The 25730-nt window shown below is 50.3% G+C and overlaps 1 protein-coding gene across 1 annotated transcript; it reads right to left on the minus strand.

Moving 5' to 3' along the window:
- Positions 1–1275: 1275 nt before the first annotated feature.
- On the minus strand, positions 1276–6824 carry LOC147116953 (5-beta-cholestane-3-alpha,7-alpha-diol 12-alpha-hydroxylase-like). The gene has a single exon (XM_085987445.1). It carries the CDS (start codon positions 6563–6565, stop codon positions 5024–5026), a length of 1542 nt encoding a protein of 513 aa, XP_085843571.1. The 5' UTR covers positions 6566–6824; the 3' UTR covers positions 1276–5023.
- Between the last annotated feature and the right edge of the window lie 18906 nt (positions 6825–25730).

The raw sequence follows: 25730 nt of genomic DNA on the forward strand, positions 1-25730 counted from the left end.
GCGTAGCCTTTGTTTTGTGTTCTCGAGAGTGACAGTGAGAGGGAAAGCAAGAGAGAAAAAATAGTAAGAGACACAATGAAAGAGCAAGAGAAAGAGATGAGCTGAGGCTAGGGCGGAGTCGGGCGATGTTACGGAGGTGGAAATAGGCGTTCTTAGTGATTGCGCGGATATGTGGTCGGAAGCTCATCTCGGGGTCAAATACGACACCAAGGATGCGAACAGTGTGGTTCAGCCTCTGATAGCGGCCAGGCAGAGGGATGGAGTCGATAGCTAGGGAACGGAGTTTGTGACTGTGACCGAAGATAATGGCTTCAGTCTTCCCAATATTTAGTTGGAGGAAATTTCTGCTTGGGTAATTTAGATACAGTGGAGGGGTCGAGTGAGGTGTTGGTGCTCAACCATTGGTGGCCGTGCCTTCATCTGCTAAGGCCCTAAGCTCTAGAATTCCCTGCCTAAACCTCTCCGCCTCTCTTTCCTCCTTTAAGACGCTCCTTAAAACCTATCACTTTGACCAAGCTTTCAGTCACCTGCCCTACTTTCTCCTTCTATGGCTCGGTGTCACATTTTTTGTCTTATAACACTCCTGTGAAGTGCCTTGGGACGTTTTACTACGTTAAAGGCGCTACATAAATACACGTTGTTGTTGGCGAAGTAGAGCTGGGCGTCGTCAGCGTACACGTGGAAACTGACGCTGTGTTTTCGGATGATGTCGCCGAGGGGCAGCATGTAGATGAGAAATAGGAGGGGGGCAAGGATAGATCCTCAGGGGACACCAGAGGTAACGATGCGGGAGCGGGAAGAGAAGCCGTTGCAGTTGATTCTCTGGCTACGACTGGATAGGTAAGAATGGAACCAGGCGAGTGCAGTCCCACCCAGCTGGACGACGGTGGAGAGGTGTTGGAGGAGGGTGGAGTGGACGAGGAGGGACAGTTGACCACTGTTTGTAATTGAATTGAGTTGCTTCTTTCTTGGGCAGCTACTTGACAATGACCCCTGATTTCGACCGGAGGTGGAATATTCTTCCATGATGAAGCTGTCTTTTTAAACCCTGGGACAGAATCAAAAGCAACTCATACCAAACTAAATCTTAGACTGAAATGCTTCAATTTGTCGCAGTGACCTCATAGAACAACACAAAGTTCTGCTCGGTTTGAATTCGGGAGGTCAGGTTCATCGCGTGGCAACTTCGCAGTTCTAGAATTCTCATGCACAATCTACAGTCATATTTAAAATCGGTGCTTCCTGGAGGCTAGAATAAAAAAAAGACAACACAGCTTCTTTTAAAAGGAGAAAAAACTATTTATTATTTTTGCTGGCCAAAATAATACAATCTGTAGCCGATTCCAACCATGAGAAGAATATCTCCCCTCTGCATCTTCAGCTCTTTCCTTAAATTATAACAGTGACTGCACTTCAAAATTACTTCATTGGCAGCAAAGTGTTCGGGGAACTCCTACGGTTGTGAAAGATACTATAAAAAATGCATGTTCTAATTTTTCAGTGTTGTTTCACCATCACATGTGGTGATGAGACATCAACATCCCGGGGGTCACCATTGACCAGAAACTTAACCGGACCAGCCACATAAATACTGTGGCAACAAGAGCAGGTCAGAGTCTGGAAATTCTGCGGCAAGTGTCTCACCTCCTGACTCCCCAAAGCCTTTCCACCATCTACAAGGCACAAGTCAGGAGTGTGATGGAATACTCTCCACTTGCCTGGATGAGTGCAGCTCCAACAACACTCAAGAAGCTCGACACCATTCAGGATAAAGCAGCCCGCTTGATTGGCACCCCATCCACCACCTTAAACATTCACTCCCTCCACCACCGGCGCACCGTGGCTGCAGTGTGTGCCATCTACAAGATGCACTGCAGCAACTCGCCAAGGCTTCTTCGGCAGCACCTCCCAAACCCGCGACCTCTACCACCTAGAAGGACAAGGGCAGCAGGCGCATGGGAACACCACCACCTCCAAGTTCCCCTCCAAGTCACACACCATCCTGACTTAGAAGTATATCGCCGTTCCTTCGTTGCTGGGTCAAAATCCTGGAACTCGCTACCTAACAGCGCTGTGGGAGTACCTTCACCACACAGACTACAGCGGTTCAAGAAGGCGGCTCACCACCACCCTCTCAAGGGTAATTAGGGATGGGCAATATATGCTGGCCTTGCCAGCAATGCCCGCATATATAAAAACGAATTTAAAAAAAAGCTGTGGATCATTGGGCAGCACTCTGACCACTGTGTCAACAGGTTGTGACTTGAGCACAAAAATCTAGGCAGCCACTTCCAGTGCAGTACCGAGGGAGTGCTGCACTGTCGGAGGTCTTTCAGATGACACGTTAAACGGGTGCCTGGCTCCTGCCCATTGCCCCAATATTGGGTGGCCCGGCAGCTGGAAGTGAAGTAGGAGGTGGCGGGGGGGGGGCAAAGATTCCAATCATGATATGGGGGAACACAGGCCGACAGTGGCCACATTATTCACTCCTGCTCCTGTTGGCCCCACCAAAATAATTTTAACCCTTACTTTCATGAGCTTCTTCTATTATACCGCAATGTTTTACTGAGCCGGGTGTCTGTGACACATGCTTCTCCCAGTAATCCGTTAACCCAGCGGTGACCCTGGGGAAATTGGCAGCGGAGTGGGAGCGGGGCAGTTAGTCGACCGTATTCATTTTAATTCCGTTACTCGTCCTGTTTCCACTGAGCGGAGGGAGTTAAAATCCCCCTCAGTGGTTCATGTAGGAGGAAAGCACCAAAACAGACTTGACAGGTAGAATGGCTTGTTTCTAAGCTATGACAGCTAAAAGCATTAAGAATAACCTTACAGTAACAACCTAAAGCATTCGTTGTAAAGAAAGACTTAGGCCTAGAAATTTGGTGGGCTGCGCCACCAGTTAACGCCTAAAGAGGGCACTCAGTGGCTTTAGCGCCACTGGCCGCGCCTCCCGCGATATTTAGCTGGGGTGCTAATGGCGGCGTTAACCTGATGTGCTGCGCCGCCTCCGATGATGTCATCGGTGTGCGCAGCGCCCCGCTACCGCCCCGATCTCGATATTTGGCAGCGACCGCCTCTGTAGCACCGTTCGCAAATCCTGCCCGGTTCATGGGGCCTTCCTGTGGCGGCAGTGGCGCAAATTAAGGTGGAGGTGCGGGGCGGCCGCTTTTTCCGGCGGCCGCCTGCCAGCACCTCCGTCCTCGGCCTCCTGATCGCCTCCCCGCGGCATTGCCGGCTGTTTTCCGAGAGCCCGGCACTTCTCCTCGGTGCCGGGCTCTTTTGCCGGCACTCGCGATCTCCGATCGCGCTGGTGCAGGCCCCTCCCCTTTAAGAATGGGAGGAAGGCCTGCAGTACCGCAGCGCGCCGTGCCGCAGCGTGTGGCGCTGCGGCACGTTGCGCTGTGATATTCAGTTTCAGCTCCCTAAGAGGGACGCGGAGCGCCTCGAGCCTCGCCCCGTGTCCCTCTTGGGGCGCTCAAGCTGAATTTCCGGCAGTCGCTACTGCTCCAAACGCAGCACTAAATCCGGCGCCCAGGCGAGATTGGCGCCCCGTTTGTGGCTCCACCCAATCTCTCCCCCTTAGAATCATTCAGCACAGAAGGAGGCCATTTAGCCCATCGTGTCTGTGCTAGCTCTTTGAAAGAGCTATCCAGTGAGTCCCACTCTCCTGCTCTTTCCTCATAGCCACCGGCTATTGGGAAGACCGAAGCCATTGTTTTCGGTCCATGCCACAAACTCTGTTCCCTAACCCCCGACTCCATCCCTCTCCCTGGCAACTGTCTGAGGCTGAACCACACTGTTCGCAACCTTGGCGTCCTGTTTGACCCGAACATAAGCAACTGACCTCATCTCCGCGCTGTCACTAAGACCGTCTCTTTCCACCTCCGCAACATCGCCCGTCTCCGCCCCGCATCAGCTCATCTGTTGCTGAAACCCTCATCCATGCCTTTATTACCTCTAGACTTGACTATTCCAACACACTCCTGGCTGGCCTCCCACATTCTACCCTCTAAACTTGAGGTCATCCAAAACTCGGCTGCCTGTGTCCTAACTTGCACCAAGTCCCGTTCACCCATGACCCGTGCTCGCTGACCTCCATTGGCTCTCGGTTAAGCAACGCCTCGATTTTAAAATTCTCATCCTTGTTTACAAATCCCTCCATGGCCTCGCCCCTCCCTATCGCTGTAATCTCCTCCAGCCCTACAACCCTCCGAGATAGCTGCGTTCCTTTAATTCTGGCCTCTTGAGCATCCCCAAATTTTAATCGCTCCACCATTGGTGGCCGTGCCTTCAGCTGCCGAGGCCCTAAGCTCTGGAATTCCCTCCCGCAACCTCTCCGCCTCTCTCTCCTCCTTTAAGACGCTCCTTGAAACCTACCTCTTTGACCAAGTTTCTGCTCTAACATCCCCTTATGTGGCTCGGTGTCAGATTGTGTTTGGTAATCGCTCCTGTGAAGCACCGTGGGACGTTTTACTGCGTTAACGGCGCTGCTGTTGTTCTTGTTGTAGCCCTGCGATTTTTCTGCTTCAACTTATTTCTCCAATTTCCCTTTTGAAAGTTACTATTGAATCTGCTTCCACCGCCCTTTCAGGCAGCGCGTTCCAGCTCGTAACAACTGGCCGCGTTAAAAAAAAAAGAAATTCCCCTCCTCTCCCCTCTGGTTCTTTTGCCAATTACTTTAAATCCGTGTCTTCCCTCCCGCCACTGGAAACAGTTTCGTCCGATTTTCTCGATTAAAACCCCCACATAATTTTGAACACAACGTGCATTTATACGGCGCCCCCTCACAGCCTCAGGATGCCCCAAAGCGCGTTACAGCCAATGAAGTACTTTTGGAAGTGCAGTCACCGTTGTGACGTCGGAAACGAGCACGACCCCACAAACAGCAATGTAATAATTGACCAGATAATCTGGTGGGGGGAGGTTAAAGCGATGATGAGTTGTTTGGAGCCATTAAAATATTGTCATTTGTTGACAGGTAAGCGTGCGTTAAATGGGTACCTTTTTTTCCCGCAATAAGACGTTAAAATCTCAGACGGTATTTGAACTGTACGTCGTGAGTGGGCTGCATTGTCCCGAAACCCCAGCGGCTGCTATTTATGGGGGGGATTTCTTCCTCGGGGTTAACCAGCTCCAAGTCGAAGTAAGTTAACATGAGGAAGACAAACTGCTTGAGCTCGTTGGCGGCGAAGAATCGGCCGGGGCACATGCTGATCCCCGCCCCCCAGGGCATGCTGTAGTACTTGGCTCTCCGGCCGCCTTTGTAGAAGTCGCTCTTCCGCGTCCCGTCCGGGTTGAGGAAGCGGTCGTACCTGTAGGTGCCGGGCTGCGGGTGGAGCTCCGGGTCCATCTGGGCCGAGAGGTAAGGGAAGAGGGCCACCCGGTCGCCCCGGCGCACCGAGTACTGGCGGCCGTCGGCCATCCTCAGGCTGGTATCCTGCAGCACGGCCCGGATCAGCACCGGGGCGGCGGTCAGGCGCAGGCTCTCCTCCAGCGCGCTGTCCAGCACCGGGGTCTTGAGCAGCATGTCCCTGGTCAGGTTGATGACGGGCTGGTGCTGCCCACTCTGCTGAGGATGCTGCTGGCTCTCCCGGAGGACCTGGTCGATCTCTGCCCTCACCGCCTCCAGGGCCTCCGGGCACCTGACCAGGTACAGCAGCAGCCAGAAGGCGGACGGCCCGGTGTTGCCCTGGGACGCCCAGAGCAGCAGGAACATGTAGCGGTCCTGCATGGGGCCCGGCACCCGCTGTTCGGCCATCTGCCACCGGCGCTCCGCCACCCAGCCGCTGATGTTCTCCCGGTCGACCAGCCGCTCGGCGGACAGCAGGTCCCAGAAGGTCCTCTTCAGCCGCTCCGCCTCCACCTTCTCCGCCGGCGACAGCACTGAGTAAGCCAGCCTGGGGAACAGGCGGTCGTAGCACCTGAACTGGGCGAATATGCGGTCGGACTGGTCGCGGTCACGCTGCTTGGCTCCCTCCCCGTCCTTCCCTTCGGCTTCGTTGCCGAACAGCGAGAGGTAGCCGGCCCTGAAGACAATGTTGTAGCAGAAGTGGAACAGCCCGTCTTCTCTCCACTCCCTTGCGCCGTTGGAACCTTGGCCGGCGCCGTGGAGCATCAGGTTCTGGAGGTTCTCCATCATGGCTTGAGTCAGGTTGACCAGCCCGTCCCCCATCAGGTGCTTGGTGCTTGCGTCCATCAGCAGCTTGTGGTCCTCGTCCTGGGCGTGGTACCCGAAGACTCTTGCCACCAGCTCGATGGCAAACTTTTCGAAATCCAGTTTGGATCTTGACTCCTTGACCACGGCCCCGTAGGAGAGGGGGTCCATCACAAAGGTGAAATAATACCCGGCTATCTGGGCTGTGAAGACATCCCCGTGCTTCCTCTGCATGTCCTGCAGGAACTGCACCGTGTTCCTTCGGAAAGACAAGACGTGCCCCAGCCAGGGCAGGTAACCAACATCTAAAGGTGGCTCGTTGGGACGCCTCCTTCTGAAAACGCCCAGGTAGTAAAGCACGGCGAGGAGAAGGATTATCAGAGTCAAGAGAGCAGTCAGCAAGTAAGCCATATCGCTGGATGTATCTGTGGCTGTGCTTCTGCAAGCTTCACACACAAATCAGGAAAGCCCCACAGCATTTGTGATCCAAGTTCCCTTTCCCACTGTGCTACGGTGCTGTGGGAGGAGTTCTTCACTTGCCTATTAATGTCCCTCTCGCTGTTTCAATAAAAAAAAAGTCTGTTACTAATTAAACTCCTTGGAGTAAATTGCCAAAGCCCATTTCGCAACGGCATTCTGTGAGGCACACAAACACAGGGGCCTTGCAGGGAATGATGGCTTGTGACTTTGTACAAAGAGCTGAGACCTGAGCTCTGTAATGTCATTAACTGTAAATAAAATGTTCAAATTTAAAAAAAAAGAGGAAGGGAGATGAGGCCCAGAAACTGAAAAAAAAGAGGAAGGGAGATGATGCTCAGGACCCATGAGAACTTTGAAGGATGGGTATCATTGGCTAACAATGTAATAAGCATCTCATTGCTTTGACTTCTTTCAACAGTGAGGATTCAAATATTCAGAAGCACGGGTTTAAAATGGAAATTTGATCTTCCGCTTGTAATTTATTGGTCGGTACTAATTATCAAATCAAATCAAATCAAATCAACTTTTATTGTCATTGTTAGTGCACAAGTGCAGTACAACGAAATGTAGGCTTTCGGCTTATGGAAAGTTTATGGAAAGTTTCTGGAGTTTGTTATTTGCCGGTGGCTATGGGCTTGCTGCAACATCCAAATACTGTATAACAACAGAAAATGCTGGAAAAACTCAGCAGGTCAGGCAACATCCGTGGAGAGAAATTTGAGTTGACGTTTCGGGTCGAACCCTTCTTCAAAACTGGAAAGAAAAGAAACTAGATCGAAGGCAGGGCTGCGATCGGACAAAAGAATAAAAGAAACAAAAGAAGTAAAAGAGATTAGAAGCTAGACGAGATGATAATAGGCTGAGATTAGGTGTAAAGTGTACTGGCAGGGCAAGAGATAGCTGCCAGGTGTGAGAGAGAAACAAAAGGAAAAGGGGGGGGGGGAAAAGGAGTGGAATAATTACAAGAAAAAATGAAATAGGGGCCGAGCTTATGATCTGAAATTGTTGAACTCGATATTGAGTCCGGAAGGCTGCAGAATGCCTAATCGGAAGATGAGGTGCTGTTCCTCGAGTTTACGTTGAGCTTCCGTGGAACAATACAAGAGGCCAAGGACGGTGAGGTCCAAGTGGGAATGGAGCGGTGAATTAAAATGACAGGCGACCAGAAGCTCGGGGTCACCCTTACGGACTGAACGGAGGTGTTCCGCAAAGCGGTCACCCAATCTGCGTTTGGTCTCCCCAGTGTAGAGGAGGCCGCATCGTGAGCAGCGAATACAGTATACTAGATTGCGAGAAGTACAAGTAAATCGCTGTTTCACCTGGAAGGGGTGTTTGGGGCCCTGGACAGTGGGAAGGGGGGAGGTATAGGGGCAGGTGTTACATCTCCTCCGCTTGCACGGGAAGGTGCCTTTTGTTTCTCTCTCACACCTGGCAGCTATCTCTTGCCCTGCCAGTACACTTTACACCTAATCTCAGCCTATTACCATCTCGTCTAGCTTCTAATCTCTTTTACTTCTTTTGTTTCTTTTATTCTTTTGTCCGATCGCAGCCCTGCCTTCGATCTAGTTTCTTTTCTTTCCAGTTTTGAAGAAGGGTTCGACCCGAAACGTCAACTCAAATTTTTCTCCACGGATGTTGCCTGACCTGCTGAGTTTTTCCAGCATTTTCTGTTGTTATTTCGGATTTCCAACATCTGCAGTATTTTGCTATCATCCAAATACTGTAGATCAGTCCTCAGTGAGTCTGCAAACCCACCTCCAACAATGAGCCAGGTGAACGGAAAGTGGGTGTGAGGAATGTGTCAAGCACACGTTCCCAGATACTCCATCACTTTTAGGGTTAGTGAGCACATCAACTGGAAACTGGAAGGGATCATGCGGGATGTTTAGTTCTTGGTTTATTCTCATGGAATTGAAAAAAACACAGAAAAAAAAACACAGGGGGAAACAAATTCTTCCAACCTCCCTGAATTTCCTAAAAGGGACTTAAGTCAAATTTGAAAGCAAGAGGAGCATTTAAAGGTAAACTGACTCATGTGTGAGGGCAACAATTGTCGCAGTCTTTACAAAGGGTTTAAACACTTCAAATGATTTGAAATGTATTTATTTACTAAGACCCAACACTCAAGAAGCTCGACACCATCCAGGACAAAGCAGCTCGCTTGATCGGCACCCCATCCATCACCTTAAACATTCACTCCCTCCACCACCTCAGGCTTACTATTATTCTTTGCAACATTATAAGTTTCTTCTTTTAATCTAATGCTATCCTTAACTTCTTTAGTTAGCCACGGTTGCATCTCTTTTCCCGTGGAGTTTTTGTTTCTCAATGGAATGTATTTTTGTTGAGAATTTTGAAATATTTCTTTAAATGCTAGCCATTATGCTTATCCACTGCCATACCTTTTAATCTATTTTTCCAATCTACCTTAGCCAACTTGCCCCTCATCATACCTATGTATTTGGCTTTAGTTAAGTTTAAGACTCTAGTTTCAAACTTAGGCAAGTCACTCTCAAAATTAATGTGAAATTCTATCATATTATGATCACTCTGCCCCAGGAGATCCTTTACTGTGAGATTGCTAATTAACCCTGCCTCATTACACAATACAAGATCTAAAATAGCCTGTTCCCTGGTGGGTTCCATGTCATGTTGTTCTAGGAAACTGTTCCGAATGCATTCCATGAACTCGTCCTCCAGACTATCTTTGCCAATTTGATTTGCCCAGTCTATATGAAAGTTAAAGTCCCCCAAGATTATTGCATTACCTTTGTTGCAAACTCCTACTATTTCTTGATTAATATTCTGTCCAACGGTATAGCTACTGTTAGGGGGCCTATATACAACTCCTACCAGTGTTTTCTGCCCCTGGTTATTCCTTATCTCCACTCATACTGATTCTACTTCCTGATCTTCCGAGCTAAGATCCTTTCTCGCTACTGTCCTAATGTTCTCACCTACTTCCCTTAAATCACTGGGATGAAAACCATCTGGTCCTGGGGATTTGTCCCTCTTTAGAGCAATTAAAATCGGGAACGCTCAAGAGGCCAGAGTTAGGGGAGCGCAGATATCTCGGGGGGTGGTGGAACTGGAGGAGATTACAGAGATAGGGAGGGGCGAGGCCATGTAGGGATTTGAAAACAAGGATGAGAATTTTGAAATCGAGGCGTTGCTTAACCGAGAGGCAATGTAGATCAGTGAGCACAGGAGTGATGGGTGAACGGGACTTGGTGCGAGTTAGGACACGAGCAGCAGAGTTTTGGGTGACCTCATGTTTACGTAGGGTAGAACGTGGGAGGCCGGCCAGGAGTGTGTTGGAATAGTCAAATCTCGAGGTAACAAAGGCATGGATGAGGGTTTCAGCAGCAGATGAGCTGAGGCAAGGGCGGAGATGGGCGACGTTTCGGAAGTGGAAGTCCTTGGCGATCAAACTCAACAATCTGTCAGAGATAAGTTCTGTTTCTAGACCTACCAGAGTTGTCAAGAAATGAATTTTTAGAGTGGTTAATTTTCTGAAAACTGAAACTAATAGTGATAATAGAACACAGCGCCATCTAGCGGTCTACGTATTTATTGCATGATAGCTTATTGAATCTCTCTCTTAGGCAGTCCCTCGGAACCGAGGATGACTTGCTTCCACATTAAAAATGAATTCTCAGGTGACTGATGAGTCCAATGCGGGACCTACAGTCTCTGTCACAGGTGGGGCAGATGGTGGCTGAAGGGGCGGGTGGGTGGGTGCTTGGGTTGACGTGCGCTCCTTGCGCTGTTTGCGCTTGGCTTCCGCTTGCTCCCGGCGAAGAGACTCGAGGTGTTCAGCGCCTTCCCAGATGCTTCTCCTTCACTTTGTGTAGTCTTGGGCCAGGGATTCCCAGGTGTCAGTGGGGATGTTGCACTTTTTCAAGAAGGCTTTGAGGGTGACTTGAAGCATTTCCTCTGCCCACCTGGGGCTCTCTTGCCATGCCGGAGCTCCGAGTAGAGCGCTTGTTTTGGGAGTCTCGTATCGGGAATGCGGACGATGTGACCCGTCCATCGGAGCTGATCGAGCGTGGTCAAAGCTTCGATGCTGGGGATGTTGGCCTGAGCCAGAACACTGACAATGGTGCGCCTATCCTGCCAATGGATTTGCAGGATCTTGCAGAGGCAGCGATGGTGGTACCTCTCCAGTGCTTTGAGGTGCCTGCTGTACATGGTCCATGTCTCTGAGGCATAAAGCAGGGCAGGTATCACTGCTGCTCTGTAGACCATGAGCTTAGTGCCGGGTTTGAGGTCCTGGTCTTCAAACACTCTCTTCCTTAGGCGACCGAAGGCTGCACTGGCACACTGAAGATGGTGTTGGACTTCATCATCGACGTCTGCCCTTGTTGACAGTAGGCTCCCGAGGTATGGAAAGTGGTCCACGTTGTCCAAGGCCTTGTCATGGATTTTGATAATCGGGGGGCAGTACTGTGTGGTGGGGGCAAGTTGGTAGAGGACCTTTGTCTTATGGATGTTTAGTGTAAGGCCCATGCTCTCATACGCTTCGGTGAAGGTGTTGACGATGGTTTGGAGTTCCACCTCCGAGTGAGCGCAGACACAAGCATTGTCTGCATACTGTAATTCGATGACAGAGGATGGGACGACCTTGGATCTGGACTGGAGGCGACGGAGGCTGAACAGGTTCCCGTTTGTTCTGTAAATTTGCTCCACTCCAGCAGGGAGCTAACTGAGGGCGAGATGGAGCATTGCAGCGAGGAAGATCGAGAAGAGCGTTGGTGCGATGACACAGCCTTGCTTGACCCTGGTCCGTACGTGAATTGGGTCTGTGGTGGAACCGTTGGTCAGGATCACGGCTTGCATGTCATCGTGAAGCAGACGGAGGATAGTGACAAACTTTTGAGGGAAGCCGAATTTGAGGAGGACATTCCATAATCCCTCACGGTTGACAGTGTCGAAGGCCTTTGTGAGATCAAAGAAATCCATGTACAGCGGTTGGTGCAGTTCCCTGCATTTCTCTTGAAATTGACATGCGGTGAAGATCATGTCCATTGTGCCCCTTAGTGGGCGGAATCCGCATTTCGACTCTGGGAGGAGCTTATTGAATAAACCATAAGAAATAGGAGCATGAATAGGCCACTTGGCCCCTTGAGCCTGCTCCACCATTCAACAAGATCATGGCTGATCTTGGGCTCAAAGCCACTTCCCTGCCCGCTCCCCATAACCCTTCACTCCCTGATCTCCACCTTAAATGTATTTAATGACCCAGCCTCCACAGCTCTCTGGGGCAGAGAATTCCACAGATTTACGACCCTCTGAGAGAAGAATTTCCTCCTCATCTCAGTTCTAAAAGGGCGACCCTTTATTCTGAGACTGTGCCCCCGAGTTCTAGATTTCCCCATGAGGGGAAACATCCTCTCTGCATCTACCTTGTCGAGCCCCCTCAGTATCTTATATGTTTCAATAAGATCACCTCTCATTCTTCTAAATTCCAATGAGTACAGGCCCAACCTGCTCAACCTTTCTTCATAAGTCAACCCCCTCATCTCTGGCATTAATAAAAAAGCTTGGGCCAAAAAATCCATTGTAAAGACCCACCCCTCTGCCACTCACCCCACCAAAGTTCACAGGATCAGGGAAGGTATCCAGGCTGACACTCCAGAGCAGTGCTGAGAGAGCGCTGCACTGTCGGAGGGGTCGTCTTTCGGATGAGACGTTAAACACAAGGCCCTGTCTGCCCTCTCAAGTGGACGTAAAAGATCCCGCGCCACTATTTCAAGGAAGTGCCGGGGAGTTCTCCCCAGCGTCTTGGCTGACATTTATTCCTCAACCAACATCAATAAAAACAGATTATCTGCTCGTGGCTGACTTTGCTGTCGGTGGGAAAATGTGTTCTGTGCGCAAAATAACATTTCAAAGGTACTTCATCGGCTGCGAGGCGCTTTGGGACGTCCTGTGGTCATGAAAAGTGTTGCATAAATGCAAGTTCTTCACTTTTTACATCCCAATGGCAAGTCAAATCCCACCCCATGGAGGGATTTGAAAACAAGGATGAGAATTTTGAAATGGAGGCATTGCTTAACCGAGAGCCAATGTAGGTCAGTCAGCGAGCACAGGGGTGATGGGTGAACAGGACTTGGTGCGAGTTAGGACACGAGCAGCCGAGTTTTGGATGACCTCATGTTTACGTAGGGTAGAACATGGGAGGCCGGCCAGGAGTGCCTTGGAATAGTCAAATCTCGAGGTAACAAAGGCATGGATGAGGGTTTCAGCAGCAGATGAGCTGAGGCAGGGGCGGAGACGGGCAACGTTCCGGAAATGGAAGTCCTTGGCGATCAAACTCAACAATCTGTCAGAGATAAGTTCTGTTTCTAGACCTACCAGAGTTGTCAAGAACCCAGAGCATTTTATTGAAATGAATTTTTAGAGTGGTTAATTTTCTGAAAACTGAAACTAACAGAGTGATAATCGAACACAGCGCCATCTAGTGGTCTGCGTACTTATTGCACGATAGCTTATTGAATCTCTCTCTTAGGCAGTCCCTCGGAACCGAGGATGACTTGCTTCCACATTAAAAATGAGTTCTCAGGTGACTGATGAGTCCAATGCGGGACCTACAGTCTTTGTCACAGGTGGGGCAGACGGTGGTTGAAGGGGCAGGTGGGTGGGGTGCTTGGGTTGACGTGCGCTCCTTGCGCTGCCTGCGCTTGGCTTCCGCTTGCTCCCGGTGAAGAGACTCGAGGTGTTCGGCGCCTTCCCGGATGCTTCTCCTCCACTTTGTGCGGTCTTGGGCCAGGGATTCCCAGGTGTCGGTGGGGATGTTGCACTTTTTCAAGGAGGCTTTGAGGGTGTCCTTGAAGCATTTCCTCTGCCCACCTGGGGCTCTCTTGCCGTGTCGGAGCTCTGAGTAGAGTGCTTGTTTTGGGAGTCTCGTATCGGGCATGCGGACAATGTGACCCGTCCACTGGAGCTGTGTTCTGTGCGCAAAATTGTTAAATCCGGGGCGGATGTGTAATGCCTTACTCCATTCCTTTTCATAAATTTCCGAAACTCTTCGGACACAAACTGTGGTCCGTTATCAGAGCAAATCTGCTCTGGTAAGCCGTTCCTGGCAAATATGGTCCATAGGACTGCAATAGTTTTCTCCGTGGTGGTGGAGGACATTTTGATCACCTCAGGCCATTTCGAGTGCGCATCCATGGCTATTAAAAATATTGAGTCCATGAATGGACCAGCAAAATCAATATGCACCCATTGCCATGGAGATGAGGGCCACTCCCATGGGTGTAGAGGGGCATGTGGTGGTGCATTTTGGACCTTCTGGCATCCTGAGCAGCTCTTTGTCAGGTCCTCGATTTGCTGATTGATCCCCGGCCACCACATATAAGCCCTAGCAAGGCTTTTCATTTTCACCCCTCCCAGATGGCCTTCGTGAAGCTCATTGAGCACTCTCTCCCTTAACTTGGGTGGAATTACCACCCGGGATCCACACATCAAGGTCCCCTGGCATACTGACAGCTGTTCTCTTCTGGATGAGAATGCTGGCAACAGTGAGTCGCCATGTGTTGGCCATCCCTTCACCGTCAAGTCATATGCCCGAGACAGTGTCGGGTCATTTCAGGTCTCCTTCTCTATATCCGCGTTAGTTACTGGCAAGCGTTCAATTATAGTCGAATAAAATATTTCGACAGGGTCCACTGCTGGTGCTTCCTCCGCATTAGGCAGTGGCAGGCGTGATAGCCCATCAGCGTTTCCATGCTGTTTCGTGCCCTTATACTCTATTTCATATTGGTTCGCCCCTAGAAAAAGGGACCATCTTTGTAGTCGTTGTGCAGTCATCACCGGTGTAGTGTTCGCGTATCAATAATACACGGACTGCAGAAGAACAATAATAACAGGTATTTACTGAACAGAGGGTAAGCTTAAAACTGAAAGTACAGAAGCCTGCTATGGCTTTATATACAGGTGTGGTCACTGCCGGTACTACATTATAAAATCAGTTCTCTCTTAAAGGTACATGCACAACAATTCCTCCCCTTTTAGATAAACAGTACATAACATTCATTTAACAATTAAATAATAACTAATTACAATTGCAATTTTATCTGTACTATATACATCAACTGAAATAATCATTTATAAGTTCAGTCTTTGAGGAGGCTTCCTGATCCTGACTGGATAGCGCCTTTCTCGAGTATCCTGTTCTTGCGGCGGAGTCGATTCTGGCTCATTGTCATTGTTTGGTTCGTCAGCTTCCGATACCACTGCTTCTGAGGTAGACGCAATCTGTACTTCGGGTTCATTACCAGGTGCATACGCTCATGGTATGGGTTTGGCTTGTTCCTGTGACTCTAGAATCTGGTCAGCATGACGTCTCACGATGCTCTCTCCAACGTCCACTGTGTACATTAGTGGTCCCTGCTGTGTGCATATCGTTCCTGGCTGCCATTTTTCTGTTCGGTAGTCGAGGGCCAAGACTGGTTGCCCTATCTTGAAGCTCCTGGTTGGCTTCTCATTGATGTGCTGGAATTGCTTATCCTCAACATCTCGTCTTATGTTTGGTTTGAGCAAATCCAGGCGACATTTTAGCCTTCGGTTGAAGAACATTATGGCTGGAGCTTGGTTGGTGACTGCATGTGTCGCATTCAGGTAAGCAAACAAGAAATTATCCACCTTGTGTTGTACTGGTATGTCGTTGTTATACATCAGCTTTATTGCCTTTTTAAAGCTCTGAACAAACCTCTCAGCCAATCCATTTGTGGCTGGATGATATGGGGCAGATGTGTAATGTTTCACCCCATTATTCCTCAGAAACCTCTGGAAATCCTCGGACACAAACTGTGGCCCATTGTCGGAGCAAATCTGTTCTGGCAAGCCATTCCTGGCGAAGATGGTCCGTAGGACTGCAATACGTTTCTCCGTGGTGGTGGAGGACATTTTGATGACCTCTGGCCATTTCGAATGGGCATCCACAGCGATTAAAAACATTGAGTCCATAAATGGACCAGCAAAATCAATGTGTACCCATTGCCATGGAGATGAGGGCCACTCCCATGGGTGTAGCGGGGCCTGTGGTGGAGCGTTTTGGACCTTCTGGCACCCTGTGCATCTCTTGGTCATATCCTCGATTTCTTTATCGATTCCCGGCTACCACACAAACGCCCTGACTAGGCTCTTCATTTTTACCCCTCCCAGATGACCCTCATGAAGCTCATTGAGCACTCTATCTCTCAACTTGGGTGGAATTACCGCTCGGGATCCACACATCAAGGTCCCCCGGCACACTGACAGCTGTTTTCTCCTTAGCTAGAATGCTGGCAACAGGAGTCGCCATGTGCTGGCCATCCCTTCACCGTCAAATCATAGACCCGAGAGAGTGCCGGGTAATTTCGGGTTTCCTTCTCTATACTTGAGTTTGTAACAAGTAGGCATTCGACTATGGTCGAATGGAATATCTCAACAGGGTCCACTGCAGGTGCTTCCTCCACCGTAGGCAACGGTAGGCGCGACAGCCCATCAGCGTTTCCATGCTGTTTCGTACCCTTGTACTCTATGTCGTACTGATGTGCCCCTAGAAAAAGTGACCATCCTTGCAGCCGTTGCGCCGTCATCACCGGAACGCCCTTCTTTGGGTTAAAAATGGAGACCAGGGGCTGATGATCAGTCAGTAGGGTGAATTTCTGCCCGTGCAGATAGTGATTGAACTTCTTCACCCCCCACACCAGGCTGAGGGCCTCCCTGTCAATCTGGGCGTAGTTACGCTCGGCTGAGGTTAACGAGCGCGACGCAAAGACTATTGGCCTTTCTGAACCGTCAAGGAATTTGTGTGACAGCACCGCTCCAATGCCATAGGAGGACGCATCACATGCCAACCGAATCGGTAGTGTTGGATTGTAGTGGGGCAATACTTCTTTTGAAGTGATTAGGCATTTACATTTCTGAAAGGCACGCTTACACTCATCACTCCATTTCCATGTTACTCCAGTTTGCAGCAGGGCGTTCAGTGGGTGCAGAATTGTAGATAAATTTGGCAAGAACTTATGGTAGTAGTTCACCAACCCGAGGAACGACCTCAGTTGCGACACATTTTCCGGTGCTGGAGCCTTGACTACTGCCTCAATCTTGTCTGGGGACTTGTGCAACCCTTCCTCATCAATCATGTGGCCACAATACGAGATTTGTCTCCTGATGAACTCGCATTTGGGGCGGTTGGCTCGTAGCCCATATTCTTGTAATCTAGTGAGCACCTGCTCCAGGTTGGCAAGGTGTTCACTGTCATTTTCGCCCGTAACCAGGATGTCGTCCAAATAGCACTGGGTCCCCGGGATCCCTTGCAGGACTTGTTCCATCGCCCTCTGCCAAATAGCCGGGGCTGATGCTACCCCGAATACCAGTCGGTTGTACTGGTAAAGACCTTTGTGAGTGTTTATCGTGCGGTATTTCCTAGATGCTTCTTCCACCTCCATTTGTAGATACGCTTGGGCCAGATCAATCTTCGTAAAGCGTTTCCCTCCAGATAGTGAGGCGAAAATATCTTCTATCCGTGGAAGTGGATATTGTACTGTGTGCAGGACTGGGTTCACAGTTACCTTGAAGTCCCCACAGATGCGAACCTTCTTCGGCTCCCCAGGCGTGCTGCTCAATGATTTCTTCATTACAGGAACGATGGGTGTGGCCCACTCGCTCCAGTCCACCTTGGACAGCACACCCGAATGCTCCAGACTCTCCAGCTCTGCTTCAACGGCTGGGCGGACCGCGTACGGTACCGGTCTGGCCTTAAAAAATTTGGGGTTTGCGTTATCTTCGATTTTTATCGTTGCCGTTACTCCTTTTAGAGTCCCAAGTCCTTGTTGGAACACCTCTTTCGCGTCAGTTAGAATTTTTGACAGTCGTCCAGGTGTGATGTCGTCATCCTTTTTGTCAGTCACAGTTAGCGCCTGAATGGAATGCCAATCCAATTGTATTTTTCGGATACATTCATGTCCCAATAATGGTGGTCCTCCATCTTGTAGTATATATAGATACAGTTTCTGTGTTTCCTTGCCGTTGTATTTAACTGGCACCCTTATTTTTCCTCTGGGGTAGACTTTTTGCCCCGTGTATGTCTTCAATACAATGGACGTGTCCTTCAAGGGTACGTGTGAGAATAGCCGCTTATAGTCTCATCGATTCATGACAGTTAGGGCTGATCCTGTGTCCAATTCCATCTTTACTTGGGACCCTGCTATCATGAGGGTGACCCAAATGGTTCGGTGATCCTCCTTTGCGATCACGTTGTGTAACTTTAGACAACTTAGTCTCCTGCTCCCGGAGTCATTATCACTCTCCTGATCTTCCGAACTACTGTCTGTCATTTTTTTTACTTTCTTGTACTTTTCCTTAGTAGTTCTTTTAGTGTTGGTTTTCTTTCCCAACCTGCAGACTCTTGCTATGTGTCCCATTTTCCCACATTGCCTGCATGCTTTGTCCTTAAACCAGCAGTCCTTCTGATCATGGGTTGTTCTGCCGCAGAGATAGCACTTTTTGTTGTGTATGTACCTTTAAGAGAAGAACTGATTTTATACTGCAGTACCGGCAGTGACCACACCTGTATATAAAGCCATAGCAGGCTTCTGTACTTCAGTCTTAAGTTACCCCCTGGTCAGTAAATACCTGTTATTATTGTTCTCCTGCAGTCCGTGTATTATTGATACTCGGACACTACACTTGCAACGAACAGGTTCGAACTCACCTGCAGTACTGCATCACCTCACAGGGATCTTTCCCTGAGAAGAAGCTTCTTGGAGGTCGAAGTCAGAGCAACGGGCGTCGACCACGGGCAACCGCCCAAGGATCCATTGGAGTTCGGAGAATTGCAGGGGAGGCTGTGGAGAGCTGGGCTTGGCTCCCCAGTCAAGGTGTTCCAGCAAATCGTGCTGGCAGCAGGTAGTGCGCTGACCCTTCCGGACTGCGGCGGGCTCGAGCTCGATTGAGCGGCTCTGCAAAGGGGCCGTGCAGTATCGTCGGGAGGAAAGAGAGAGAGAGAGGGTGGAGCGCACAGGGCGCGGTTGGTGCTCAAGAACCGGGCAGCGTAGGAGAAAATAAAACGAGTGGAAGGAAAAGTGAGACGCGCCGAAGCCGCGGGTTGCTGCCATTACCCTGTAGAATGCTAGGAGCAGCGTGGCAGCAAGGGGAAGAAGGAAAAGTGCGGGAGGCGCCATTTTATTCCATTGGGGAAGAAGGAAAAGCGCGGGAGGCGCCATTTTAATCCATTGGGGAAGAAGAAAAAGCGCGGGAGGCGCCATTTTAAATCACCCAAGATGCCGAAGAGTGGCAGTATCACTGCTTTCGACAACGAGGTAGAAGACTGGACCACGTATGTGGAAAGAATTGAAGTTTACTGCAAGGCAAATGAGGTGGCCGATGGAAAGAAGGCGTCAGTATTATTAAATTTGATGGGCGCGAGAACGTACGGCCTATTGCGGAATTTAATTACCCCAGCTAAACCAATGGAGAAAAGTTTTGAAGAGATTGTTAATATCTTACAGGAACACCTAAACCCTACACCGCTGCTGATAGCAGAAAGATTCAAGTTCCATAAAAGAAACCAGCACAAAGATGAGAGCAATGCTGACTATCTTACGGAACTACGCAAGTTATCGAAGCACTGCCAGTTCGGAGTAGGACTGGCAGACACCTTACGGGATAAGTTTGTCTGCGGGCTCCAGAGTGAAGGAACCCAGAAACGACTACTTTCGGAAAAGGACCTGACGCTAGAACAGGCTTTCAGCGTGGCATTATCCTACAAAGCAGCAGCACGGGGAGCTGCGGAAATACAACAGAAACCACAAGAATACAGCGCTAACGAAATGGCATATGGAGCAGAAAAGTGCTATCGCTGCAGCAAAACAACCCATGATCAGAAGGACTGCTGGTTTAAGGACAAAGTATGCAGGCAATGTGGGAAAATGGGACACATAGCAAGAGTCTGCAAGTCGGGAAAGAAAACCAACACTACAAGAACTACTAAGGAAAAGTACAAGAAAGTAAAATAAATGACAGACAGTAGTTCGGAAGATCAGGAGAGTGATAATGACTCCGGGAGCAGGAGACTAAGTTGTCTAAAGTTACACAACGTGATCGCAAAGGAGGATCACTGAACCATTTGGGTCACCCTCATGATAGCAGGGTCCCAAGTAAAGATGGAATTGGACACAGGATCAGCCCTAACTGTCATGAATCGACGAGACTATGAGCGGCTATTCTCACACATACCCTTGAAGGACACGTCCATTGTATTGAAGACATACACGGGGCAAAAAGTCTACCCCAGAGGAAAAATAAGGGTGCCAGTAAAATACAACGACAAGGAAACACAGAAACTGTATCTATATATACTACAAGATGGAGGACCACCATTATTGGGACATGAATGGATCCGAAAAATACAATTGGATTGGCATTCCATTCAGGCGCTAACTGTGACTGACAAAAAGGATGATGACGTCACACCTGGACGACAGTCAAAAATTCTAACTGACGCGAAAGAGGCGTTCCAACAAGGACTTGGGACTCTAAAAGGAGTAACGGCAACGATAAAAATCGAAGATAACGCAAACCCCAAATTTTTTAAGGCCAGACCGGTACCGTACGCGATCCGCCCAGCCGTTGAAGCAGAGCTGGAGAGTCTGGAGCGTTCGGGTGTGCTGTCCAAGGTGGACTGGAGTGAGTGGGCCACACCCATCGTTCCTGTAATGAAGAAATCATTGAGCAGCACGCCTGGGGAGCCGAAGAAGGTTCGCATCTGTGGGGACTTCAAGGTAACTGTGAACCCAGTCCTGCACACAGTACAACATCCACTTCCACGGATAGAAGATATTTTCGCCTCACTATCTGGAGGGAAACGCTTTACGAAGATTGATCTGGCCCAAGCGTATCTACAAATGGAGGTGGAAGAAGCATCTAGGAAATACCTCACGATAAACACTCACAAAGGCCTTTATCATTACAATCGACTGCTTTTCGGGGTAGCTTCAGCCCTGGCTATTTGGCAGAGGGCGATGGAATAAGTCCCGCAAGGGGTCCCGGGGACCCAGTGTTATTTGGACGACATCCTGGTTACGGGCGAAAATGACAGTGAACACCTTGCCAACCTGGAGCAGGTGCTCACTAGATTACAGGAATATGGGCTACGAGCCAACCGCCCCAAATGCGAGTTCTTCAGGAGACAAATCTCGTATTGTGGCCACATGATTGATGAGGAAGGGTTGCATAAGCCGCCAGACAAGATTGAGGCTGTAGTCAAGGCTCCAGCACCGGAAAATGTGTCGCAACTGAGGTCGTTTCTCGGGTTGGTGAACTACTACCATAAGTTCTTGCCGAATTTATCTACAATTCTGCACCCACTGAACGCCCTGCTGCAAACTGGAGTAACATGGACATGGAGTGATGAGTGTAAGCGTGCCTTTTAGAAATGTAAATGCCTAATCACTTCAAAAGAAGTATTGGCCCACTACAATCCAACACTACCGATTCGGTTGGCATGTGATGCGTCTCCCTACGGCATTGGAGCGGTGCTGTCACACAAATTCCTTGACGGTTCAGAGAGGCCAATAGCCTTTGCATCGCGCTCGTTAACCTCAGCCGAGCGTAACTACGCCCAGATTGACAGGGAGGCCCTCAGCCTGGTGTGGGGGGTGAAGAAGTTCAATCACTATCTGCACGGGCAGAAATTCACCCTACTGACTGATCATCAGCCCCTGGTCTCCATTTTTAACCCAAAGAAGGGCGTTCCGGTGATGACGGCGCAACGGCTGCAAAGATGGTCACTTTTTCTAGGGGCACATCAGTATGACATAGAGTACAAGGGTATGAAACAGCATGGAAACGCTGATGGGCTGTCGCGCCTACCGTTGCCTACGGTAGAGGAAGCACCTGCAGTGGACCCTGTTGAGATATTCCATGCGACCATAGTCGAATGTCTACCTGTTACAAACTCAAGTATAGAGAAGGAAACCCAAAATGACCCGACACTCTTTCGGGTCTATGATTTGACGGTGAAGGGATGGCCAGCACATGGCGACTCACTGTTGCCAGCATTCTCACCAAGGAGAGAGCAGCTGTCAGTGTGCCGGGGGACCTTGATGTGTGGATCCCGAGTGGTAATTCCACCCAAGTTGAGAGATAGAGTGCTCAATGAACTTCATGAGGGTCATCTGGGAGGGGTAAAAATGAAGAGCCTAGCCAGGGCGTTGGTGTGGTGGCCAGGAATCGATAAAGAAATCGAGGATATGACCAAGAGATGCACAGGATGCCAGCAGGTCCAACACGCTCCACCACAGGCCCTGCTACACCCATGGGAGTGGCCCTCATCTCCATGGCAACGGGTACACATTGATTTTGCTGGTCCATTTATGGACTCAATGTTTCTAATCGCCGTGGATGCCCATTCGAAATGGCCAGAGGTCATCAAAATGTCCTCCACCACCACGGAGAAAACTATTGCAGTCCTACAGACCATCTTCGCCAGGAATGGCTTGCGAGAACAGATTTGCTCCGACAATGGGCCACAGTTTGTGCCCGAGGATTTCCAGAGGTTTCTGAGGAATAATGGGGTGAAACATTACACATCTGCCCCATATCATCCAGCCACAAATGGATTGGCTGAGAGGTTTGTTCAGACCTTTAAAAAGGCAATAAAGGCGATGTATAATGACGAACTACCACTACAACACAAGGTGGATAATTTCTTGTTTGCTTACCGGAATGCGACACATGCAGTCACCAACCAAGCTCCAGCCATAATGTTCTTCAACCGAAGATGTCGCCTGGATTTGCTCAAACCAAACATAAGGCGAGATGTTGAGGATAAGCAATTCCAGCACATCAATGAGAAGCCAACCAGGAGCTTCAAGATAGGGCAACCAGTCTTGGCCCGTGACTACCGAACAGAAAAATGGCAGCCAGGAACGATATGCACACAGCAGGGACCACTAATGTACACAGTGGACGTTGGACAGAGCATCGTGAGACGCCATGCTGACCAGATTCTAGAGTCACAGGAACAAGCCAAACCCATACCACGAGCATGTGCACCTGGTAATGAACCCGAAGTACAGATTGCGTCTACCTCAGAAGCAGTGGTATTGGAAGCTGACGAACCAACCAATGACAATGAGCCAGAATCGACTCCACCGCAAGAACAGGATACTCGAGAAAGGCGCTATCCAGTCAGGATCAGGAAGCCTCCTCAAAGACTGAACTTATAAATGATTATTTCAGTTGATGTATACAGTACAGAGAAAATTGTAATTGTAATTAGTTATTATTTAGTTGTAAAATGAATGTTATGTACTGTTTATCTAAAAGGGGAGGAATTGTGTATGTACCTTTAAGAGAAGAACTGATTTTATACTGCAGTACCGGCAGTGACCACACCTATATATAAAGCCATAGCAGGCTTCTGTACTTCAGTCTTAAGCTACCCTCTGTTACAACATTGCTGGCTGTGCAGCTGCAAGCACAAGCAGAGGGAGCAGCCAGACTAGGAGAGTGGACTAAAGTGGTGGTCCCCTGACCAGGCAGAGGAGGAGAACGCTGGACCACCACCACCTCCACCTCCACCATCATCACAGCAACTGAGGTGCCTGGAGAGAGAGGACAGAGGAGGAGAAGGAGAAGGGAGGCCAGCAACAACACCAACCAGGGGAGAGGCCTTTCCCATTACTGCCTCCCCAAATTGGCCTCCACTTCAGGAGAGGGAGAGAGGGGAGAGAAACCACCATCAACCAACACCAACTGTTCGGAAGGAGGGAGGAATATCATCTTTCAAAATATCTACAGGTGGGTGTTATTTGGGGCACTCTCCCAAAGACTTTGTATTTTAGGTGGGGGGAGAAAAGAAGAAACAAGGCCGGAACATCAAGGGGTGGCTGTGTGTGTGTGTGTGGCTCTTGCCAAAACTAGGCCACACGCACCACAAATAAGCATCCCTTCTATTGCCTGACCTGGACCAGCTGGAGCTGCCTAGGTGAAGTGGTTAATTCCATTAATTACATCGTTAAGACCTGGTGCAGGACTGAGCCTGGGCATCTCCAGTTTTCCCAGGTGAAGACATCTTCTCCCCCTGCCAGAAGACCACCACTATCAGAGACTTTAAATTTCCATCAGGAGAGTGCACCCCTGCCAACACCCACCCACCCGCCATCCTGAGTGGCAACCCTGCCTTTGCGGCCTCCCTCCTTCCCACCCCCCCTCTCTCTCTCTCTTTGTCTCTCTCTGCCTCTTTCTCTAAGGCACCTCAATTTACTTTATTAATTAATTGCCTATTGAGCAGAGGGGAGAAGGCCCCTCTCCCAATCTCAGTCAATAAGGGGAGAGGTGTGCCTTCATTTTAAACAGCTCCCTCTGCTCAATAGAGGACCAAAAAAAATACCTGAGCCCATTTCCACCTTCAGGCCTGTGACTTGGGGTGAGTGTAGCCCTTTATAATACCACCCCAGAATGGCGACTGCATCTTCGCCGGTGACGGGGCCAGCCAAGACGTATGCGGGAGTGACAGCCACAGCTGCTCCCGCTGCTTCTGCTGCCCCGTCACCATTCAGACTGATGACAAAAAAGCTTGGGGTGAAGAGCTACACTCACCCCACTATGACTATTGAGGCCTGCGTTAAAGCCATGGCTGGGGTTGTCGGCCGCTCAGCCATTGTAGCGGCCTCAAAAATGTATGGGAAGGCTGTGTTCTTCCTGGGGTTGGAGCGGGCGGTGTCCCTGGCCGTCGCCAAGGGGTTCACCATGGGCGGGACCTTCCTGCCAGTGGATCCTCTCGAGGCCACCGCGCAGAGGATCGTCATTTCCAACGTCCCGCCCTATGTTCCTGGTGAGCTGCTCCTTCCCCATCTACGTCAACTTGGGGAGGTGAGGTCGGGGATCACACCCATCCCGCTCGGCTTCCGGGAGGCCAGCCTTCACCACGTCTTCTCCTTCCGGCGCCAGCTGTTTATCCAGCTGGTGCGGGAGGAGGACACTGACGGGGCATTCGTCGTCCACCACGAGGGGACCGCCTATCGTGTCTTCTGGACGTCGGACGGTGTGCGGTGCCACGCCTGCAAGGAGGTGGGGCACATCCGGAAAAACTGCCCCGCCTCCAAGGCCGCCGGATTATCTCGTGCGGCCGAGGCTGGCGCCGCCGCCGCTCCTCCCCCCGGATCTGTCCGCGCGTCGGGAACGTCTGATGCGCGGTCGACGTCGGGGGCCGATGCCACCAAGGCGTCCGGCAGGGGGGAGGGAGCGTGTCCGGCCGGAAAGAAGGCGCGGCGAAAAAATAAACACCTTAGGGCGGGTCCCCCCGTGGATGGCCAGCCCTTGCCCCTTGAGCCCCTGTACGGGCTGCTCCTGCACACTCTCCACTTTGCCATCTTCGTCTACCGTCCGGACACGCCTTGGCGTGGCGTCTTGCCGACTGGCGGTGGCGGAGGTCCCCAATGGAGGGCTCTCTACATGGGAGTCCTCCCTTGTTCCATCGGGGACTTGGCCTGGAGGGTGTTGCACGGAGCGGTCCCGTGCAATAAGGTTTTAAGTAGGTTCACGGACTCCCAGGCCGCCTGCATTTTTTGCGGCCTGGAGGAGTCCGTGTTTCACATTTATATGGAGTGTGAGAGGTGGCAGCCCCTCTTTCACTACTTGAAGGGGCTGCTCCTCAATTTTTGGTTGCACTTCAGTCCCACGCTCTTGATCTACGGTCACCCGGTGCGGAGGGGAGCGGACAGGTTGGAGGACCTCCTTGTGGGCCTGCTCCTGGACCTGGGGGTCGAGGGGGTCGTCCAGCCTGATTGCCTGCTTCTCTTCCGCGGCCATGTTCGCGCCCGGGTGGCCCTGGAGATGGAGCACGCGGTGTCCGCCGGTGCGCTTGAGTATTTCCGTGACCGGTGGGCGCCGCAGGGACTGGAGTGCATCATCAACCCGGAAAACCAAATTTTTATTTGATTTGTTAAGTTTTAGTTGAACTTTTGTTTACAGTCCAATTTGGGTTGGTTTTTTTTGGTACAAACAAAAGAGTACCCTCTGTTCCAGCATTTCCTGCCTGTGCAGCTGCCTCAGTCAGCAGGAGGAGAAGGAGCAGCCAAACCAGGAGAGTGGAAAG

The sequence above is a fragment of the Somniosus microcephalus genome, chromosome 5 (assembly GCF_052327205.1).
Source record: "Somniosus microcephalus isolate GS21.2 chromosome 5, FLI_Smic_1.0, whole genome shotgun sequence".
Classification (NCBI taxonomy): Eukaryota; Metazoa; Chordata; class Chondrichthyes; order Squaliformes; family Somniosidae; genus Somniosus; species Somniosus microcephalus.

What these genes read in the sequence shown, in the direction of transcription:
- LOC147116953 (XM_085987445.1), bottom strand. Translation starts at nt 6,565, where the DNA reads ATGGCTTACTTGCTGACTGCTCTCTTGACTCTGATAATCCTTCTCCTC.